Source organism: Puma concolor, chromosome A3 (genome assembly GCF_028749965.1).
Source record: "Puma concolor isolate L17-30 chromosome A3, mPumCon1.1.hap2, whole genome shotgun sequence".
Classification (NCBI taxonomy): domain Eukaryota; kingdom Metazoa; phylum Chordata; class Mammalia; order Carnivora; family Felidae; genus Puma; species Puma concolor.
In genome coordinates, this window is record NC_141669.1 from 81749605 (window position 1) to 81769805 (window position 20201).

Genomic DNA, 20201 nt, shown 5'->3' on the forward strand with positions numbered 1-20201 from the left:
CCATTAGGCAGATGTTGTCAGGCCACCCTGAATCTGCTCATGAGTCTTTTCAACATCTCCCGTTTGTCTTGCCTCACTTTGCCATGGAAGGAGTCACCTTGGGGTTCAAGATGACCATCAGTGCACCTCCTTACATACACCCAGCAACCTCACAGATCACAGAGAGAGCCTCACTGTACTCAGGTCAATCTTGGAGCCGTCAGAGTATGTCCAATTTGTAGAAAAAAAACCACTGATGACCAGGTAAGCAAAGGTCAAGGGCATAAACTAAAATATGCTCTTCTGAGGCTGGATTTGGTGCACTTAATGTCTTCATCTGAACACCTACGTCAAGTAAGGGGAATCAAAAAGTCCTCAAAGGCTACCCAGCACAGGGGCACCTGGGTGGCTCAGTCAGTTAAAGCGTCCAACTTCAACTCAGATCATGATCCTACAGTTTATGAGTTAAGCCCCTCATAGGGCTCGTTGCTGTCTGCACAGAGCCTGCTTCGGATCCTCTGTACCCACCACCCCTTCCCCTCCCCAGCTCTCTCTCTCAAAAATAAATAAAGATTAAAAGAAAAAAAAAGACTACCCAACACATATTTAAATCACCTTCCTTCTAGTACACTGAAGGTGACTTTCAAACACATGGCTACCAGCACACAGCACCAACTAGAACACAGAGATGCTGGTCAGTCATGGTAGCATCTCATGACAACACGAAGCAGGGGGAAGTCCCAAGCCTGGAGCCTACCAGATGCTCTGGAGAATGGTATTGCTGGGAAGAGGTCACCAAGGAAGCCCAAAGAGAAAGTATGCTCCACCTGCCCCGGGGGAGATACAGGGGAAGAGACTTTCATCCATTTCCACCTCCTGTCCTGCACTTCTGTAACATGAAGGAATTGGATGCTGTGACCTCCAAGGTCACCTCTGGCATTAAAGTTCTTTTGATTCTGTGACAAAGGTCATCTGTGCATGTACCCAGGAACAGTACCACAGCATTGTGTGGATTAGCCGAAATCTATCCCACAAGGAAGCATACCTACCATCGGGGTCTTTAAAGGTCAACGTGATAAATTTGCTAGCAACCATGAACATGAAAATCACCCAAAAGCATGCGGCCAACAGAAGCCACTGGTGGTGCATGTTGTCAAATGTCAGCCATTCAGTAATTCTTTCTGGAAAACAAAAGTGAAATGCACCTGGCACTTATAAATAAATTGAACAAAAGGTAATAAAAAGAACAGGTGATTTTAGTTAGTAGCATCAATACAAATATTTGAAAATCTTTTTCTATTGATACAAGGGTATTTTGACTTAGTATTTAACTTAATTTTACTCTTAATAATATGAACTTATCGATTTGATAATTCAAAAAAATGTAAAACACTCTAATGGAAACGAGCCATTTCTGTTTGTTTTTGGAAAACATGATAAGCTTTTGCAGATTTGCCTCTTGATTCCTTTCTGGCCCAAGCTAACATCAGAACATGTTCCTGGTGCCCAGTGACAGCCAAGGCCTGGAAGTAGGTGGGCAGAAGGAGGTCTGCCAAGGGCCAGACCTTTGCTGTAGTAATCTGCAGAGGGCAGAAGCCATAGTAAGGCACTTACAAGCAGGCCTTGTGTAAAATCCGGACATGCTGACAAGATAAACATAGCCACACCTACAGAATCTCCAAAACAGTAAAAATGAACACTGGAGCTTCTCTCTCTCTCCATTCACTTGCCTGCAAGAGTCTGCGCAGAACCTTGGGGGTGGGTGTTTTTCATGCTATCACTGCCTGAGGGGTGATGCAGGGCATGTCAATCCTTAGCAGGTCACAGAAGTCACACTCTGCTGCAGGGAACACATAAAGAACAGGGAAGTCAGTCAATTCTTGGCAAGAGAGACAAAAAAAGGGTGTTTCATTTCACCTTTAACACAGTGCTTCTTCAGGCCAAACCAAACCACTTAAAGAAACCATGGTGGGCTGGGTTGGTTTTCACTAGCTGACTGAGGCCATCAGGGTGAACAGGTCCTCTCAACAAGGTGCTGATGACATACGATTTCAGAGAGCTTCTGAATGCCAGCTGGGACAGAGCTCAGTGAGGACCCAGGTAATCAACTCTCCTGCTTATCTCAACACTTACCTCCCAGAATTTCACTGGAACCAGGCATCTGAAACCTGAATTCCCTCTACCAAGTGGTTATCCAGCCTATACTTGAATACATCCTGCAATGGGGAACTGACCATCTGCCATGCAGCCCATGTCTTTACAGGGTGGCTCAGGAGCTACCCTCTGTCAACCTCAGGTGCTCATCACACATTAGACCCAGTCAGTGTGTTTCCTGAGGTCTTCAAATAGGGTCGCTGGATTAAATAAATAAAAATAGAGAACAATCAGTTATATCTGAATTTCAGATGAGGAATACAGCAGTCTCCCCTTATCCATGGGGGATACTTTCCAAGGCCCCCCAGTGGATGCCTGAAACCACAGATAGTACTGAACCCTTGATAGTCTATGGTTCCTCCTACACATATATACCTATAGGAAGCTTTAATTTATAAATTAGGCACAGTAAGAGATTAACAACAATACCTAATAATAAAGTGGAAGAATTATAACAATACAGTAGAACAAAAGTATGTGAATGTGGACTCTCTCTCAAAGTATCTTACTGTGCTGTATTCACCCTTCTTGTGATGATGTGAGATGATAAAATGCCTAGGAGAGGAGAAGAAGTGAGGTGAATGATGTAGGCACAGTGACATAACGGTAGGCAACTAACTGACCTTCTGAACATTTGTCAGAAGGAGGATCATCTGCTTTCAGAGTGCAGCTGACCGTGGGTAGCTGAAACCACGGAAGGTGAAACTGCAGATAAGGGGACACTACTGTGAATAATGTTTTAGTAGAAATATGTCCCAAATATTATATGGGATGTTCTTATACTTCGAGAAGCTATTTGTTGCCTCTCTGAGTTTTGAATTTCACTGGTAGTCCTGTGTTTTATTTGGCTACACTACCCAACATGGGGCATGCCAACTCCTCTCTAATCACCTAAAGCCAGCTGGCCTGCCTTGGTTGAATCTTCCTTTCTCCTTTAGTCCTTCTCTTCTGAGGCAGCATGGTACAAAGCAGAGAGCCCTAGGTGGCTCCACCACTCATCCAGCTCTGTGACTCAGCAAGTCACTTAACCTCCCTGAGCCTTGACTTCCCACCTCTGAGACAGGGTCCTCCTCCTTCCAGAGTGGTCATGAGGATTAACAGGCCCTCTATAAACATAAATTGACCCTCTGTGACTTTCCAATTCGATCTGCAAACAGCCTTCTTGGTGGCCAGAAATGAAAGCAACAACATGGTCTGCCTCAAGGAGACAGGAAAAGAAAGGTGAGATTCTCATTCCAGAGGACTCGAGCTCCTAATCCTTCTCTTCCGGGAACAAGTGAGGCACAGACTGTGCCCAGCAGCATAGGGCACTGCAGTCCCGAGTCCATTGATCTTGTCCCTCCAAGACAGTGATGCTCGGAGGGGTCCATCCCCATGGGTCACAGTGGGAGCACTCCAGAATGGCAGAGAGGCAGAGGAGCCAGTGTGGGCTGGGGAGGGAGTAAAAAGAAAGGAGACAAGTACCAGAGAGGAGGTAAGCAACCAGAACAGAGAGGCATTTGCTCCCTTACACCAGTTTTCATGAAGTCTTGGAGGCTGAGGAATAGGTCCCGGGGCTGAGTGGCCTGGGGCTTGCAACCCATGTTTTGCTAAGACAAGTGCTATGGACAAGTGAATACAGAGGAGAGGAACCACCGGGGCCTCCTCCCTCATACACATGCTTGCTCTGCAGAGCAGGGGAACCTCCTGGCACTGCCCACTCGTGGTGTCCTACTCTGATCAGAGCTATACTTTTGGCCCCTGAGCACCCTCCCCAGCCATCAAGCCAGCACTTGGGAGGTTTTTATGGCTTAAGAATTCAGTCTTTCTAATGGGAACTAACCTTCTGAAGGGATCTAATTTGAGTCAGCCCACTGAGCTCACCTCTATATAAAAGTAGGGAGATAATGAATAAACAGACTTACATGAAAATGAAGGGTCATATTACCTGCTCTCCAGGAAGCCAAGTGGCTCAGATTTCTATACATCTGGGCTACCTGAATAGTGAGACCTGCATTATCCTGATGCCGTGCCTGCCTTCCTAAGTCCTGGATTTTAATTTCAAGCCAGGAGTGCTTTACTCTTTCACCCAGGCCTAGGGTTGGTGGGGGTAGGGGATAGGTCTATTCTCTTCTCCCAGAGTCTACCCAAGTTTCTTATCTGTCAGGATAAAACCACCACTGTATTCCTGCCAGTGTGTTGTGAGACCCCTCTGAGACAGAGCGTGCCAACAGACCTCCTCTACAACTTACATCGGCCAATGTCTTCTTCCAGATGGCAATTTTACTTCAAACCCGCTCAACTCCAAAAGTGACTTCAACTAGACTCCTACTGAATGAGACATAGAGTGCCCTCTCCTACCCAAAGCCTGGCTGCTGCATCAGGTCAGGAGAAGGGAAGTTTTAAGGCCCCCACCTCCTTCTCATCCCCGTCAGGATGAAATGGCAGGGATAGCCCAAGACACTTGGGGACTCTGATTGGGGGCTGCAGATATGGAGAGTTTAAACCATAAACCATAACCTCTGCATAAGTGGTGCATAAACCATAGCCTCTGCATAAGAGTGCATAAACCATAGCCTCTGCCAAAAAATGTACTCTTGAGGTGTATAAAACCACAGGCCCTCACCGATGTGTTGAGTAGAGCTGCCCAGACCAGGCTGAAGCCTGCCAATGACCCTCTGCCCTGCTGCAGGCCTCCCTGGAGGCCACAGAGCCTGAGGGTAGTCACTGTGAAAGGGAGCGCTCTCTACTGGCCACTGGGATTCTATAAATGTGAAATAAGCAGGGCCTGCTCCCCTCCCAGTGCACAGCAGAGGAAAAGGCAGCTCTCCCTCACCCCCCACCCTGTTGGAACCCCCCAAAAGCCTCTCTCCATCATCCTGCCTTGTTTCATTTCCCTCATTGCACCCACTATAGCCTGAACGTTTCAGTCATTCACTATGTGCCCCCATAGTGGAATGTAAGCGCCCCTAAGTACACCAAGGACTAGAATAGTGCCGGGCGCTCAGGAAGTCAACCACCATTATTTGCTGAATGACTACATCCACCTAGAAACTTACCAGGAAAACTCTGGAGAGCTGAAAGGTACTTTTGAAGGCACCTTGCCCAACCCTTTATCTGAGAGTTTCCAAACTCTTTAAAGGATTGAGGCCCCCAATTTCAACCTCAAAATATTTCTCCAATATCCACGTGAGAGTAGTTATATATTTAATATCTATTACCTGAGTCTAGACAACAATTAAAAGCTACTAGGACTTCAGTATTACTTGCAAATAAAATCACATTTTATAAATCACAGCATTACATGCATTTGAACAGACATACAACTTAAACATACTGACCAGGGGGGATTAATAAATGTCCCTGAAGTCCAAAATTTTTTTCTAAATTTTAAATAAAACTCTGTGCTGAAGGGCAAGCCAATAACACAGATTCAAAATGTCAATTTATATGTAAACAGAAAGGGCAAGTTGCAAAGCTGAATGTGTGACCCTATCTGTAAAAAAATTACATATATGAAGGTATGTGATTATATACACATATAAACACATATATACATGTAATGTATACAATACAATCTTGAGAGGATGAGAGCAGTTATTTTTTGCTTTGTACATCTATACATTAAAGAAAAACTTTTGCAGCAAGCATGTATCCATTTTATAATAAAAGCTGACAAAATACAAATAATGCCACTCACATACATGCACCCTGGTGTTTTTATTTATTTTTTCTACCTGACTTCTACTAACTGCAGTTTCCTTACAACTTGGCAATGGATGGTAAACACTTTTCCAGCCAGGAGAAAATGTGGTTAAGTGACAAATTGAACATATGTCTGAATATTTAGTAAATATATCTGTCTTCACTAGTTTTCGTTTAGCTTTTAAAAATAATTTAATATTTAAAACATAAAGTACAAAGAATAAAATAACAAAAACAGATTCTGGGCTCTAATAGTTTTGCTGTACTTACTTGAGTGTTTGTAAAGGAAAGAAAGTGTTACAAATAAGGCTGGAGGCCCCCTATGCCCCTGCCTGGCTCTAATCACGCTGTACCCCAGACCTACTCCTCCAGACCTACTCCTCCATCGGGGTGTTACACTTTGTAAGACTCAACTCCTCTGACAGAAGCAGCAGCAGGGGTTAGGGAGGGTGGTCTTCCCTGCACAGAGAAAGGCAGGGCCTCCTGCAGAAGATGGGAAGGCTTGTTCACCCAGGGCCTGCAAGGAAACACTACATTATATGCAGATGCTTTCTAGGGAGGCTCCCGCTGCGGGGAGAAAGCCTGAGGTGGAGAGATGCACTATTTTTAAGCACTTACCTTTTTCATCATCTACAGTGAGGCAGTTCACAAATCACACATAGACTTAAGAGAAAAAGCTGTCATGGCAAAAATTTAGATAAACCAGGACTTGTTCTCCAAGTCATGTGCTATGTGCACCAACCAGAACCAGTAAGACTAAAGCCTGTTCCCTCTCAAAATACCCTTCCCCTCAGGGCTGGTATCTCTACAGTTTACAACATATAAGACACAAACAGGAGTAGATGTATATCTGCATATAGTTTTAAGGACACAATAACCTAAAAAATACTTATTTGCCAAATTCATCATGAAAACATATTCATCCATCCAAAAAAATAAATGCCAGGGATACAACAATGAGTCCCAAACCAAACACATATACACAGTTTATGTCCTTATGGAGCCTATAGTCTAACGGAGACACCCACATGCATCAAAGAGTCTATCCCCTAAGTGGTATGAGATAGAAAGACATGATGCTGTGAGAGGAAAATACAACGGGACAGAACCTAGGCAGAGATGAGAGATAGCAGTTTCGTAAGGTGGTAAAGGCACAGATTCCAGACCAGGTGACCAGCAAGGAACAGCGGCCCGGGGGTACACAGGAGTAAGCCAGGGGCCCCTGAGTAACCAAAGGAAGCCCCTGTGGCTGGAGTTTCCAGAGCACGGTTAGAGACGATCAAAAGCAGATATGGTCACACAACACTGTATCTTAAAACAGCAGTTATGGAATTTAGTTTCACCTTGTGAGCAATGCAAAGCCACTGAAGAGAGCTCTCCATGAGAAGAAAGGTAGTAGTGTCATGATCTGATTTAAATTTTGAAGCTGTTTCTCAGGCACAGAGTCAAAAATGTAAAGCACCATCTACCTGGCCATTCCGCAGGCTCAACATCATTTCCGTAAGTGGAGCAGGAGTGTTCTAACCCAGCTAAGCGGTTCACATCACCACCTAGACCTACCGTCCTAGACCACCACCACCACCACCACCATCATCATTGTCATCGTTGTCAAGGTCTCTAAAAACTAGCTTACCATCATCATAGTTGAGGTCTCTAAAAACTAGCACACAACTAGTAAGATCCACAGTATCTGACGGGTTGGATTTTTAGAAATCCTACAGACTAGGGGTTCCAGTTAACCATAGCATGTTTCTGCTTTGAGACTACATGCATTCTCAATCTAGGTATCTACCTAATGGTGTTTGGCTTTATGTTTAGGGCAGTGTTCCAGCCCTGGCTGTACTTTAGTATCACCTGGGGGGCTTTTAAATAATATAGCAATGTCTTGGGCCCCAAGAACACTAGAGCCCAAACAACACAAATCTCTGGAGATGGATCCAGGGCTTGTTTTGTAAGCTCCACACAGGATTCTAATGAGCAGCCAGGGCTGAGAACTGCTGGTCCAAGCCCCCAGCCCTCCTCAACTTCTAATGCCCACATGAATCCCTGGGGATCTTATTAAAATGCAGATTCTAGGCATTCTGACATAATAGCCATCCTCCCACCACTTCTTTCCATTATAAGAATGAAAACTAGTAGCAAAAGATTATCTGTCAACTAGCATCTATTGATGCTCTGAATTACATGTACCCTGAAAAAACAGCTTAACAAGGTTTAATTAGAATCATAGACCTCTATCACTGTTCCCATTTGTTCTTCTTTTCTAGCCCTCCTGCCTAGAGGTAACTAGCCTCTGTAGAATTTGGGTTTGGTCTGACCTTGGAAAAATTACAGTAATTCACCCCATTTGTTTAAAGAAAAAAGAAAGGGATTCCAAATTCCCTTAGGCCCAACTCCTCCAAGCCCACGCCACTACCTGCACTGCTTCCCCTGAATATACAAATTCTCCATGGGGTTTACCTCCTGTCCAACGATGACACCCCCAAGACTCACTATTTCTGTGTGCAGAGACTGGGGCTTAAAATGAACAGTCTTTCCTCCATGGCTCTGCCAAGGGCCACGGCTCTCCCTGCAGTCCGGTGACAAATGGCCTTTAAAAAGCCTGACATTTTCTGTAATTAACTCTCCTTTGTTCAAGGAGCCAAGACAACTCCCAAGTTGCCTCTTGCAGCTAATGGTGGCAAACCTGAGCGTGCCCCAGGCCCCCTGTGGTCATGGTGTGCTGCCCCGAACGGGCCCCTGGGCCCCCAGGAGTCAGCATACCCATCTTCAGAGCTTTCTTATTTCCAGTCATTAAATGAGAGTTTCACTTCAAGATTCAGGTTCTGAAACCTAGCCAGAGGGCTGGACTCGGAAAACCCACAAGTCAGAACTAGTGGATAAGGTGGTTTCCCCTCTTATGTGGAAAACAGGGTGAGCTAAGCAAGAACACAGCTGAACCTACCAGAAATCCCAGTCTTTTTTTTTTTCCCCCTCTCTCTAAACTAAAAGTGCACATTGTACATGTTTGTAATGACTAACAATGGGTTTGGTTCTATTGCCATCTTCTGGTGCAAATTCTCTCTCCCCTGCATTTGCAAAAAGATGCTTGTAAATCCATTTGGTCAGCTGCCAATAATATTCCTGCCAGTGGCTTTTCCCTGTGTTTGAGCTGCCATCCAAAAACACAAAACCTTTCTGGGTTTGTGCTGAAGAGCTTGACTCCCACCTGCCTTGTTCTACTTTTTCTATGCATGCTTGCTTATTGAAGGTTCTGAAAAAGTCCTGTGGTAAATAAGCCCATTTAACTCTGTTTACAATAGCTTTTTTCCCAAATCTCATTTATTCATTCAGCAATATTGACAAAGTGCCCACTTTGAGCCAGGAGCTGTTCTAGGCCTCGGGAATATGACAACATATACTCCCTGCTCTCATGGTGCTTCTACAGAGGCAGATAGGCCATAAACAAATAGAGCTATTAATATATATAATCACATCAAGTGCTAAGTGCCACGATTGAGAGAAGGGTAAGGGGAATGTTGAGAAGAGATGGAATAGAGTGAGGGAAATCATGTAGCACCTGAGCCAACAGCTTGGTCGGTGTCCCAGTGTCCCCAAAGCAGCAAGGAGACAGTGTCCCTCATGCTGAGTGAGCTAAAGGGCTAGGAAGTGGCCCAGATAAAGCATCCTGTCAAGGGTCCTTTACTGAGCTGGCAACTCCTGAGTCCCCACCCCCACCACATACAGACCCCAGGGAAAGGATCACGAGTCCGGTGTTCAGTTTTTAAAACAGTAATTCAAAACATAACCAGGCACTAAGGGAAACTTCAACAAAAAAGCCTGGTAATGCACAAGGAACTGGTAGCCTTTGGGGGATTGATAGGAAGAAGGGAGATTAGGTAGCTGAGGGCTGGAGCAACTGGGGACATTCAACAATCAACTATTCCATATCTTTGTATTTGGACCTAAAATGTCATTACCTAATCAATAAAATCACTAAAAATGACAAGGTAGTAAGATAAAATATTGTGTATGAATTTATAATATATATAAAGTGCCATGACAGTCGCTGTGACTTCTAAATTCATAGGGCTTCTCTCAATCTAAGTTCAGAAATTTCCTTTGTCTACTGGGCCATTAATCATTACTAAAATTTACAGTCTCAGAACGACTGATCAGCCTTAGTTACCAGGATGAAAACAAACCCCTTACTCTGTCCAGCTGAAGAATGTGTCTGAGATTAAGACAGATTCTCATGAATAACAATAACAAACAGCAAACGCCTGCCTGGGGCTATCTACACTTCAGGCACTGCTCTCAGCCAGTACCAAACTCACTTAATCCCAGGCTGAAGAGGTTGCTTCTATTATTATATTTCAGGAAACATTTCTAAGTAGAAGTGTACATACTCCTACTTAAGGCTTTTAAATTTCCCAAAATTTCCATACAAGCAAGAAAAGAGGCAGTAAGAATACTAAATGACAGGAATCTCAAATAACTAGTGAGATCACATTCTCCTTCACGCACCTTCTGAAGCCTGGGGTCCACATTTCCTTGAAGTATTTGCTCTGCCTGAGGTTCTTGGTTCCTCCTGTCACCGTATAGGATAATTAAAACAAACAAACAAACAATAAGCACCATTAAAAATGATAAGATCTTATGTAACACAACTTGGTTTATATTTTGGAAACAGTCAACCACTTTGATTATTCAAGTACAGTTTGCACAACAGGTTTCTTACAGAGGTGGGTTGTATATGGAATTTTTGACAAATGAATAAATATTCTAAATGTACCAAAAGAAGTACCTGTTTAAAAAACTCATGTAAATTCATACAAAAAATGAAATAAGTTCTGTTGCAAAAAATAATTAAATCCTGTTATATCTATTTTATGTTTGACATAAAGAATGTCATAAAGAATTCTTTGGGTAAAGAATTCCTGTAGACGATGATGGGATGATGAAATCTTCCAATGCAAGATGTTCTCTGGGTTTTGTATTTCTTTAGGCTTTAACATCCTGGCAATTTCTAGCCAAATGACACATCATGAATGAGTAACTGGAAACAAGCCAAACGCGTGGAATTAGAGATTACAGATTTAATAGAGTTGGCTGACAAAATAAACATACAACTCATTTAACACATAATACAGCCCCAACTGCCTGGGATGCATGTAGCACAGTCTAGCTGTGTTTCCTTTTACTCTTAAGAGTTCAATGTTAAAATTAAAAGCAATTTCACGTTATGCAGATGGAAAGATGAAGCTTTACGTACTCACATCCAGATTCTTCCAGACCTATATCAGAAGAAAAAAGACTCTTCATTCCTGCAATCTCAAAGGTCCTGAATTCACCTCTCCCTCATTTCTATTTCTAGCTTTCTCCCACCCTTTTATTGTACAACCTCAAGCATTTGAAAAATGATCTGAATATAACTGCAAATTGCCTGGGATATTTCCTGATTCTTTTCTTTCTTTGTTCAGTTTTGCAAGCACTCTGGTTTTCACTTTGGGTAAGGAAAGAATTTTCCTCTCAGGTATTTCTTTGAGATTCTATTCTTTCAGGGTCAAGAGCAAAGATGGAAACTCCAATTTTGAGCCAAGATGGGCTCAAAATGGGAGGGGGGGGGAGGTTAGTTTCTCTTTGTGTCCTTTCTTTTTAACCCAGTCACTGAAAATTTCAAAGTGAATAAGTAGGTACTGGAGATCAGCAAGCCCGAGCTAAATTGAGCTAATTTTAAGAATGTCTGAGACATTTCTCACTCTGGCAGTTAAAACTGACCAATACCCAACTCTTTATGGCCCAAAGCCCCAGCCTCTGGGTGCTTCAGACAAAAAAACTCTTTATGACAGTCCTCCCGCTTAGCTAACCAGACAGAACCTGGCTGCACTGCCTTCTATTCATTCACTGACCGGCCCTTTCCTGCCTTTAGAGACTTGGAAAACAAAAACGACAGCTTTTGGAAAACCTGGTTCATCTCCCTAGCCAGAAGTGCAGAAATTTATACCTCAACCTCCAACTTCTGACCAGTCCTTCATTGTCAAAATCAGGGCTGAGAGCATTCTGGAGCCTATTTGGCAGGAAAGATGCGTTTCCAACCATCCTTTCCCCTCTCACCCACCAAAACCGTGCATAATCGTGCACTTAGGAAAGGGTGCACATGTTCCTTCTTCCTTGCTCTCTCTCTCTCTTTGCATGCTCCTTGCACTCAAGTTAAACATTTTCTTTCTCTTTCCACCCAATCACAAATGCAAATTCTCAGCCAAAGATGAAAGAAGTAAATTATAGATCACCAAATATCAACCATTCCACCGGTCACACCATCCCGCAACAAGGACGCCGCCTTATTGCATAATTACCGTGATGAAGGTTCCTCCCATTAATCCCACCAACTAGAGAGGTCTTCAAGTCACCAAAACACACTGGGATGGTGCTCACAAAGAAAGACCGGTTCACCCCGTTTTCCTGTCCACTCGGGACGGGGTGGGGGTCGGGGCCCCGGGGTCTACGACACCCACACCCCGCCGGTCCCCTAGCTCACCCTCCGCGGAGCCGGAGCTCGCCGGGGTCCTCGGGCCCTTCCGCGGCGCTGGCGGCGAAGCTCTGCCCGGGCCTCGCGGGCCTGGGGGCGAAGCGCGCGGGGGTCCCAGCGTCCCGGGAGCGCGGGAGGCCCACCCCGCCCGGAGGCCTCGGCGCCGCCACCGGCGGCCTCCGTGCCGCGGCCCGCCCGGCCCGGGATGAGGCGGCGCGCCGGAAGGAGGAAGCCGGGAGCCCGAGGCCCTCTCCTGGGGGCGAGTTCGTCGCCGCCCCACGCGGCGCCCGCCCGCGCGCGCCGCCTAGCCCGCTGTGCGCGCCCCCGCCTCCGTCCCCGGCCGCGCGCGCCGCCTGGGGCCGCGCGGGGAGGCGCGGGACGGCGCGGGGCGGCGAAGGGGCCCCGGGACCCCGTCAGCCCCTGCGCATCTCCGCCGCCGGATCCTGCGCCCAGCTCTTGCGCCTCCCGTCCTCCCCCGGAAAGAAATTCCATCCCAGGAAATTACAGAGAAACGTGCGGCCGACATCCAGAAAACAGGTATAATGTTTGAGAACGAAAAAAATCCCAAACCTGGGAAAACGAAGAAAGGCCAAACTTGGAAAAAGACAAAACTGCTTGAGTTTGGGGTACTTCCCAGCATTTTCTGATCAGTCTACTTTGTAAAAGCTTGACCTTTAGTTCTTCGCGGACCTCACTCTGCTGATAGTCTGGGGGATGTAATTTTGTTGTCTAGGTGTAGTTGATTAATACGCAACTGATAAAGGCCAGAACAGTGTACAGCCCTAGAGCACTGTGACTTCTTAATCTGCAGAAATGGATAGGACTTTAGGGTTTAGAGCCTGGTCTAGAAGTCAACCCCAAAGCTGTTGGGGGTTTTATTGCCCTGGAAAAGATAAACTAGTTTTGTTTTGGTCTAACTTACCTGTTTGTTAACTGTCTTAACTATATGTGTATCTTTTTAGCAAATGGGGTAATAGAAATATGTGTGCACACACCCGCACACACATGAACACATAAAATTTATCAAGCTTTTAAGGAGCCAGCCTCTTTTGGCCTACCTGGTGGGTGCCCTTCCTAATGAGTTAAATAGAATATGGATGGAGCTCACCATTTCAGTGTAGCAGGATTCTCACACAGAGCGGTGACAACAAGGCATTTCTTTCCAGGAAGCAACTTTATTCCTGCTGGCACCGCTCAGTTGGGTGTGTACCCAAAGAACTGAGCCCCCCAACGTCCAGTGGCATAGTTTTTAAATACACTTTGTATTTCTTTGGTAACAGTCTGATTAAGTAATCTCAGTTTACAAGGTCATGAGGGATGTTGTCACTTAGGTGCATAGCCAGCTTACCTTGAAGTTTTTTGGGTTTTTTTTTCCCTTTTCTCTCTTTTTGTCTCTCCTTAGGAAGGGGACCCTACCACATCAGAATTTCACTTTTTACATGATTACCAACCATCGTGGCTTAAAGATAGCAAGGTGGTTTACTTGGTCCTTTGGTCACTCATCCCAGTATTTATTAAGCCCTTACTTTAGGCACTGTGATTGACATGAGACATGTGCTTTCTCCTTGAAGATTTAAATGGACATACATACGTGGGAGATACACAATAAGAAATTTGGAGTTTAGATGAGACATAGAACATAATCCAGGGTTTATGGGTCCAACCAAACTCTAGGAATTAGGCCTTGTGTGTTCAGATCTTTACTGTACCACATACAGCTTGTGACCCTGTCAAGTTCTTTTCCCATATGTGTCCCATGTTCCTCATCTATAAAGTGAGGATATGGTACTATACAATATTGGAGATAATGCATTTAAAATACATAGTACAATTCTCTCCCAGTGGTAAATATTACAATAAACATAAACTACTTTCATTGTTATTATTTATTGCATTCCCAGTGTGCTGTTCAAATATTAAAAGATACAGTTCTTTCTAGGGATTTACACATTGGTGACAAAAATGACTGAGTATTTTTCTTAGGGTATTTGCAAGTAATTCTAGTTCTTTTTGTTTCTATAAATGAACTTCAGGAAAGCATTATTTAGTCTCTATAACAGAAGGATAGTTTCTAATGCAGTGGTTCTCAAAGTGTGATTCTTGGACCCCTGGGTCTGTAATGCCTAAGACTGTTTTCCCATTAATGCTAAGACATTAGTTGTCTTCACTATTTAGACATTTTTTCTGATGACACAAAAGTAATGGTGGGTAAAATTGATGCCACTTAGCATGAACCTTGGCAGTGGAATAAAATGAGATTGGTGGTTGTCTGCAGGCGAAGCTCTTCATGATGGTTTGTGATACTTTTTTTTTTCATGGAACACCATTTTTACTTGAAAGAAGAACTGACAGACAAACTGTGGTTACACAGACTTGGGTATTTGGCAGACATTTTCTCCAAAATGAATGAAATGAGCCTGTCACTTCAGGAAAACAACTGATGCTATCTATTGCCAGTGATAAAATTCAGGCTTTCAAGTGAAAATTCAAGCTTTTGGAAAACCTGTATCTGCCACTAGGAGTTTGACAGTATCCCAATATTTAAAGATTTTTGTCTGATGAAATCAGTGGTGATGCTAAAACCTTTTCTTTCTTTCTTTCTTTCTTTCTTTCTTTCTTTCTTTCTCTCTTTTTTTTCTTTCTTGGTATATTGAATATTGATAGATTGTGGCTGAATAAGAAGTATCTGTATATTATATATTTGGCCTTTTCCCTGATTTCTTGACACAGAGCTCCTAAAACTTTGTAATTTCCACAAAGATAGGGGTGACAGGAACATCTTTTGTTCTAATATTTAGCCTTTGTTCCTGGTTCCTGACACAAAGCTCCTAAATCTTTTGGAATTTCCTGGGTGATAGTATTTTTTGTTCTAATCAGTCAACTCTAGCTAGCTTCAGATGGGGATTGGTCACCACAAAGACCAAACCTTGATTAGAAACCTGGGACTTTCAGCCCCACCTCCCCCAACCTCTGGGGGGAGGTGTGGGGCTGGAGAATGACTTAATCATCTTGCCTATGTGATGAAGCCTCCATAAAAACACTTAAATCATAGGGTTTGGAGAGCTTCCATGTGGGTAAGCTATCGAGGTGCTGGAAGGGTGGCCATGTGGAGATGGCATGGAAGCTCTGTGCACACAGACAGCCTTGACCTAGGAATCTCTTCCATTTGGCTGTTCCTGAGTTGTATCCTTTATAATAAATCACTAATAAGTAAACTGTTGCCCTGAGTTTTGTGAGCCATCATAGTATAATCAAAACTGAGGGTGGGAGTGGGGGTCATGGAAACCTCTGATTTGTAGCCAAGTCAGAAAGAGATACAGGTAACTTGGAGACCCAATATTTGTGACTGGCATCTAAAGTGGGAATGTCCTGGGGCGCCTGGGTGACTCAGTCAGTTGGTTAAGGGTGTGACCGGCTCAGGTCATGATCTCACAGTTCATAGGATTGAGCCCCGCATCAGGCTGTGGGCTGACAGCTCAGAGCATGGAGCCTGCTTCAGATTCTGTCTCCCTCTGTCTGCCCCTCCCCAACTCGCACTTGGTCTCTCTCGCTCTCATTCAAAAATAAATAAACATTTAAAAATAAATAAATAAATAAAGTGGGAATGTCCTTGTAGGACTGAGCCCTTAATCCTGTGGAGTTTGCCACTAACTCCAGGGAGTGTCAAAATAAAGTTAAATTGTAGGATATTCAGTTAGTGTCTGGAGAATCAGAGAATTGATTTTTGATGTTGGAGAACATCCAGGCTGATGAATTTTAATGTCACAGAGTATGAGAAGTTCATTGATAGGGTCTTAGATTCCACACTGCATTAAACTTTAAGAAACTACCACTAGCTGAGTTTGGGTTTAGTGTTAAAGAAAAACATGCAAAATTATCTGAAAAGATTATGAAAATACTTCTTCCTTGTCTACTTTTCTGCATGAGGAAGGATTTTCTTTATATTCTTTCACCAAAATAACATTGCAGCAGATTGAATGTAGAAAGGACAGTGTATATGAATCCAGCTATCTTCTAACTGAGACATTAAAGAGATTTGCAAAAAAAAAAGCTAAATTTTTGTTTTGGAAAATATAGCTGTTTTTCTTTAAGATTGTTATTTATGGTACCCTATAACATGGGAATATTATTATCTTCAAATGAATTAATAAATGTTTTAAATTTCTCAGTTTTTATTACTAATACCATAAACTTGGATAGTTATAATCCAGATTAACAAAAGCTCTTTGGGGTTCCTTGATCATTTTTAAGAGTGTAAATGAATCCTCAGATCCAAATGTTTGAGAACTGCTGTTTAAAAGAAATTCAAGTCCTTAATGATAAAAGAAAAATATACCAGATTCTTTTACCTTCCACAACTGTAAAATGTATATCTTTAAAGTCAAGGCCAGAGGTGAGACTAGGGAATAACAGAAGTTAACCACTGGCCCAAAATATTGCCACCTGTTGGAACCAAACCAGTGGAATAAACAAATAGATGCATCTAGAGAAACCTAGATGCCTCTTACGGGGTTATGGGTTACATGAAAAACCATTCTCCTATGAGAGTAAAAATTTGCCAGTTCCTCTGACCATTCTGTGGTACTAAGATTTTATAAATTTCTCTCAATACTTCATTTTGGGTTAAGCACAAAATAGACTTGGGGTCCGTTAGTGTCAGATCCTAGAAATTGAAATTGTTTTCCTTCTTTGGACTTCCCGAGCTCCTCACGAAACCACAGAGAGGCTCCTGCTTTTTCCACGTCAGGGCCCTGGCCAGAGACGGTTCCCACAATACTGGCTAGCCCCTTCCTGAGTTCTCATCTCAGTGTTCACAGTTGACATCAGCCACTTACAGACCTCCTTGGGTTTTCTTTAAAAGAATGTGTTTGGAAATTATTTTTCAGCCATCCTGGAACTTAAAGGCCATGGAAAATTGCATATAGAAAGCACACATCCAAGTTCCTATTCCCGAGCCTACTGAAAAATTGCACTTGACTCCCTTGGTGGGTGTATGAGGAGATACTTAAACAGAGTTGAAATGAGATTTTTCCCAGGTTAAGGCTTTAGGAGAGCTGTAGTGGCCACAACCAGGCATCTCTAAGTAGTTCTAGAACTGTGAAATTGTTCGGTTACTAAGAGGGCTCTTAGGAGACGTGTAGAGATAGGGATTATACAGACCCGCCAAGTTGATGGCCCTTTCCAATTTATAGAGGGCCATGTAATTCAAAAGTTGTTTGTTTGTTTGTTTGTTTACCAGCAGATGGTGGAGGGAAATAGCCTGTCTTTTATGCTGTGGCCCTCAGAAAACCTCTAATGAGTTTATTATGGTCTTTATGGGGGGTTGTTTTTTCTTGTTAATAGCTTCTCCTAAACTAGGTAAAATATGATAGAGCTTCACATTAGGAAAAAGTCACCAGAAGATTTTTTTCATATTTTAATTCTTTTTTTAAGTTTATTTATTTATTGAGAGAGAGAGAGAGAGAGAACAAGCAGAGGGAGAAAATTCCAAGCAGGCTCCACACTGTCAGTGCACAGTCAGACACGGGAACTGTTAGATCATGACCTGAGCTGAAATCAAAAGAGTTGGACACTTAACCGACTGAGCCACCCAGGTTCCTCTCATATTTTAATTCTGAGACCTCTTTAAGACCTACATTTTGAATTGTTGAAAACACATTTTAAATATTATTAAAATGAGAAAAACCAAAGAGGTGCTGAGCTGTTGAGATGGGAAGACACATCCTACTGTCAGGTTACACTATATTCTCAATGTAATTGCCTAGGGATAGAAAATTGTATTGGAAGTAAGGTGACCACACAGAGTAAGATTGGGCCATATGACTAAGCCAATGAATATACACAAAAGTGATCTAAGCCACCCATAGGGCTCACCATTGGGAACATGCCATATGATCCTGAAGTTTTCTTCCCCTGACACATGTCCTAGAAGGCAACACACAGAATAGAAGCAGCTGTGATTGCTAAGTCACCATTTGGAGGAAAATTACAGTACCTGCATAGAATAAGACAGACATGAAATCAGTATTCATTGTGGTAAGCCAGGAATAGTTCATGGTATGTGCCTTATGAAGCACAGCCTATCCTAATATAATATTCTAGTTAAGTGATAAGCACACTGGACTGAAAGTCAGGAGACTTAGGTTCTGTGAAGTTGAACTATAAGAAATTGCTGATAATCATTAGTTTTTGATGTTCAAGAATGTCAGTTTTACATGATTCACCCTTATAGTTACACTTCTGTGACCAAATGATATGCAACACTGAGTAATCCACCAATCCCAAAGGTATTCTCATTTTTCTCATTTATAAACATCAGACCTCCTAGACATCTGTGGAACATTCCACCCACTAACAGCAGAATACACATTTGTCTCAAGGATACATGGAGCATTCTTCAGGATCTATATCCTATATGCTAAGCTGTAAAACAAGCCTCAATACATTTAAAAGGGCCGAAATTATGCAAAGAAAGTTCTCTAACCATAATGGAATTTAGAAGTCAGTAACATGAGGAAATTTGAGAAATATACAAATTAAATTGAACAACACAATAACCAATGGGTCAAAGAAGAAATCACAAGACATTAGAAAATACTTTCAAATGAATGGAAACAAAAGCACAGCATACCTGAACTTATGGAATATACTGAAAGCAGAACTCAGAAATGTATAGCTATAAATGGGAACGTTACAAAAGAAAAAGATCTCAAAATTTAACCTAACGTTTTACTTTATGAAACTAGCAAAAGAACAGCCAGCTAAACCCAAATCAAGAAAAAGGAAGGAAATAACAAATATTGAAGTGGAAATAAATGAAAGAGAAAATTGAAAAACAATGGAGAGAATAACAAAAAATTCGTTCTTTGAAAAGATCAACCGAATTGATACACCTTTTTCTAGACTGACTAAGAAAAAGAAGAGAGAGGAATAAAATTACTAAAATCAGGAATGAGAGGGGAGACATTACTACCAAGACTATAATCGTTGGAGAAATCAAAAGGATTATAAGTGAATACTTGAACATTTGTATGCCAACCAATTATATAACCTTACATAATGGACAAATTCCTAGAGAGACACAAACTATCTAAAATTGACTCAAGAAGAAAATCTGAATGGACCAATAGCAAGTAAGAGATCAAATTAATGGTTTTAAAACTTCCAACAAGGAAAAGTCTAAGCCCAGGTAATTTTACTATTGAATTCTACATTTAAAGAAGAATTAATACCAATCCTTCACAGCTTCTTCAAAAAAATAGAAGAGGATGGAATACACCTCAACTCATTCTGTGAGGCCAATATTACCCTGAAACCAAAACTAGAAATAGTCATCACAAGAAAACTACAGACCAATATTCTTATGACTACAAACACAAAAATCCTCAAAAACATACAAATTGAATCCAGCAACATATATAAAGGATTATACCCCATGCCCAAGTGGGATATATCTCAGGAATACAAGATTGCTTTAGCATCTGAAAATCAATTGATGTAATATACCATGTCAATAGAATAAAGACAAGTCACATGACTAAATAGAAGCAGAAAAAGCATTTGATAAAATGCAACTCCCTTTTATGAGAAATGCATGCAACACACTGGAATAGAAGGGAACTTACTTAACTTGGTAAGTGACATTTACAAAACCCCACAGATAGCATCGTACTTAAAATAGTGAAAGACTGAAAGCTTTCCCCCAAGATCAGAAACTAGACAAGATGTCTGCTTTTATTATTTCTACTCAACATTTTACTGGAGGTTCCAGGTAGGACAGTTAGGCAAGAAAAAAAAAAATAGTATCCATACTGGAAAGGGATAAATAAAACTATTTCTATTTTAGATGACATGATCTTGCATACAGAAAATC

At 42.4% G+C, this 20201-nt stretch overlaps 2 protein-coding genes across 14 annotated transcripts in view; one reads left to right on the plus strand and one right to left on the minus strand.

The window, feature by feature from the left end:
- The window catches only part of CHST10 (carbohydrate sulfotransferase 10), a 30275-nt gene extending 17798 nt beyond the window's left edge, over nt 1–12477 (minus strand). The window contains exons 1-4 of one of the 3 annotated variants that reach the window (XM_086701335.1): nt 12338–12477; nt 10324–10387; nt 1710–1819; nt 1029–1160 (exon numbers count right to left, since the gene is read on the minus strand). In XM_086701335.1, the coding sequence (XP_086557461.1) occupies nt 1029–1160; nt 1710–1752 (175 nt within the window). In that variant the 5' untranslated portion in view covers nt 1753–1819; nt 10324–10387; nt 12338–12477. Of the gene's footprint in view, nt 1–1028; nt 1161–1705; nt 1820–4037; nt 4108–10323; nt 10388–12337 lie in introns of those variants that run through there. The other 2 variants (XM_086701334.1, XM_086701336.1) reach the window with 2 other exon arrangements.
- A 252-nt stretch (nt 12478–12729) lies between these two features.
- Nucleotides 12730–20201, plus strand: part of NMS (neuromedin S) — a 46669-nt gene continuing 39197 nt past the window's right edge. For 10 of the 11 annotated variants that reach the window (XR_015249284.1, XR_015249281.1, XR_015249279.1 and 7 more), the window contains exon 1: nt 12730–12865. The gene's annotated coding sequence lies outside the window, so the exon portion shown is untranslated. The remainder of the gene's footprint in view (nt 12866–20201) is intronic. The other variant, XR_015249280.1, reaches the window with a different exon arrangement.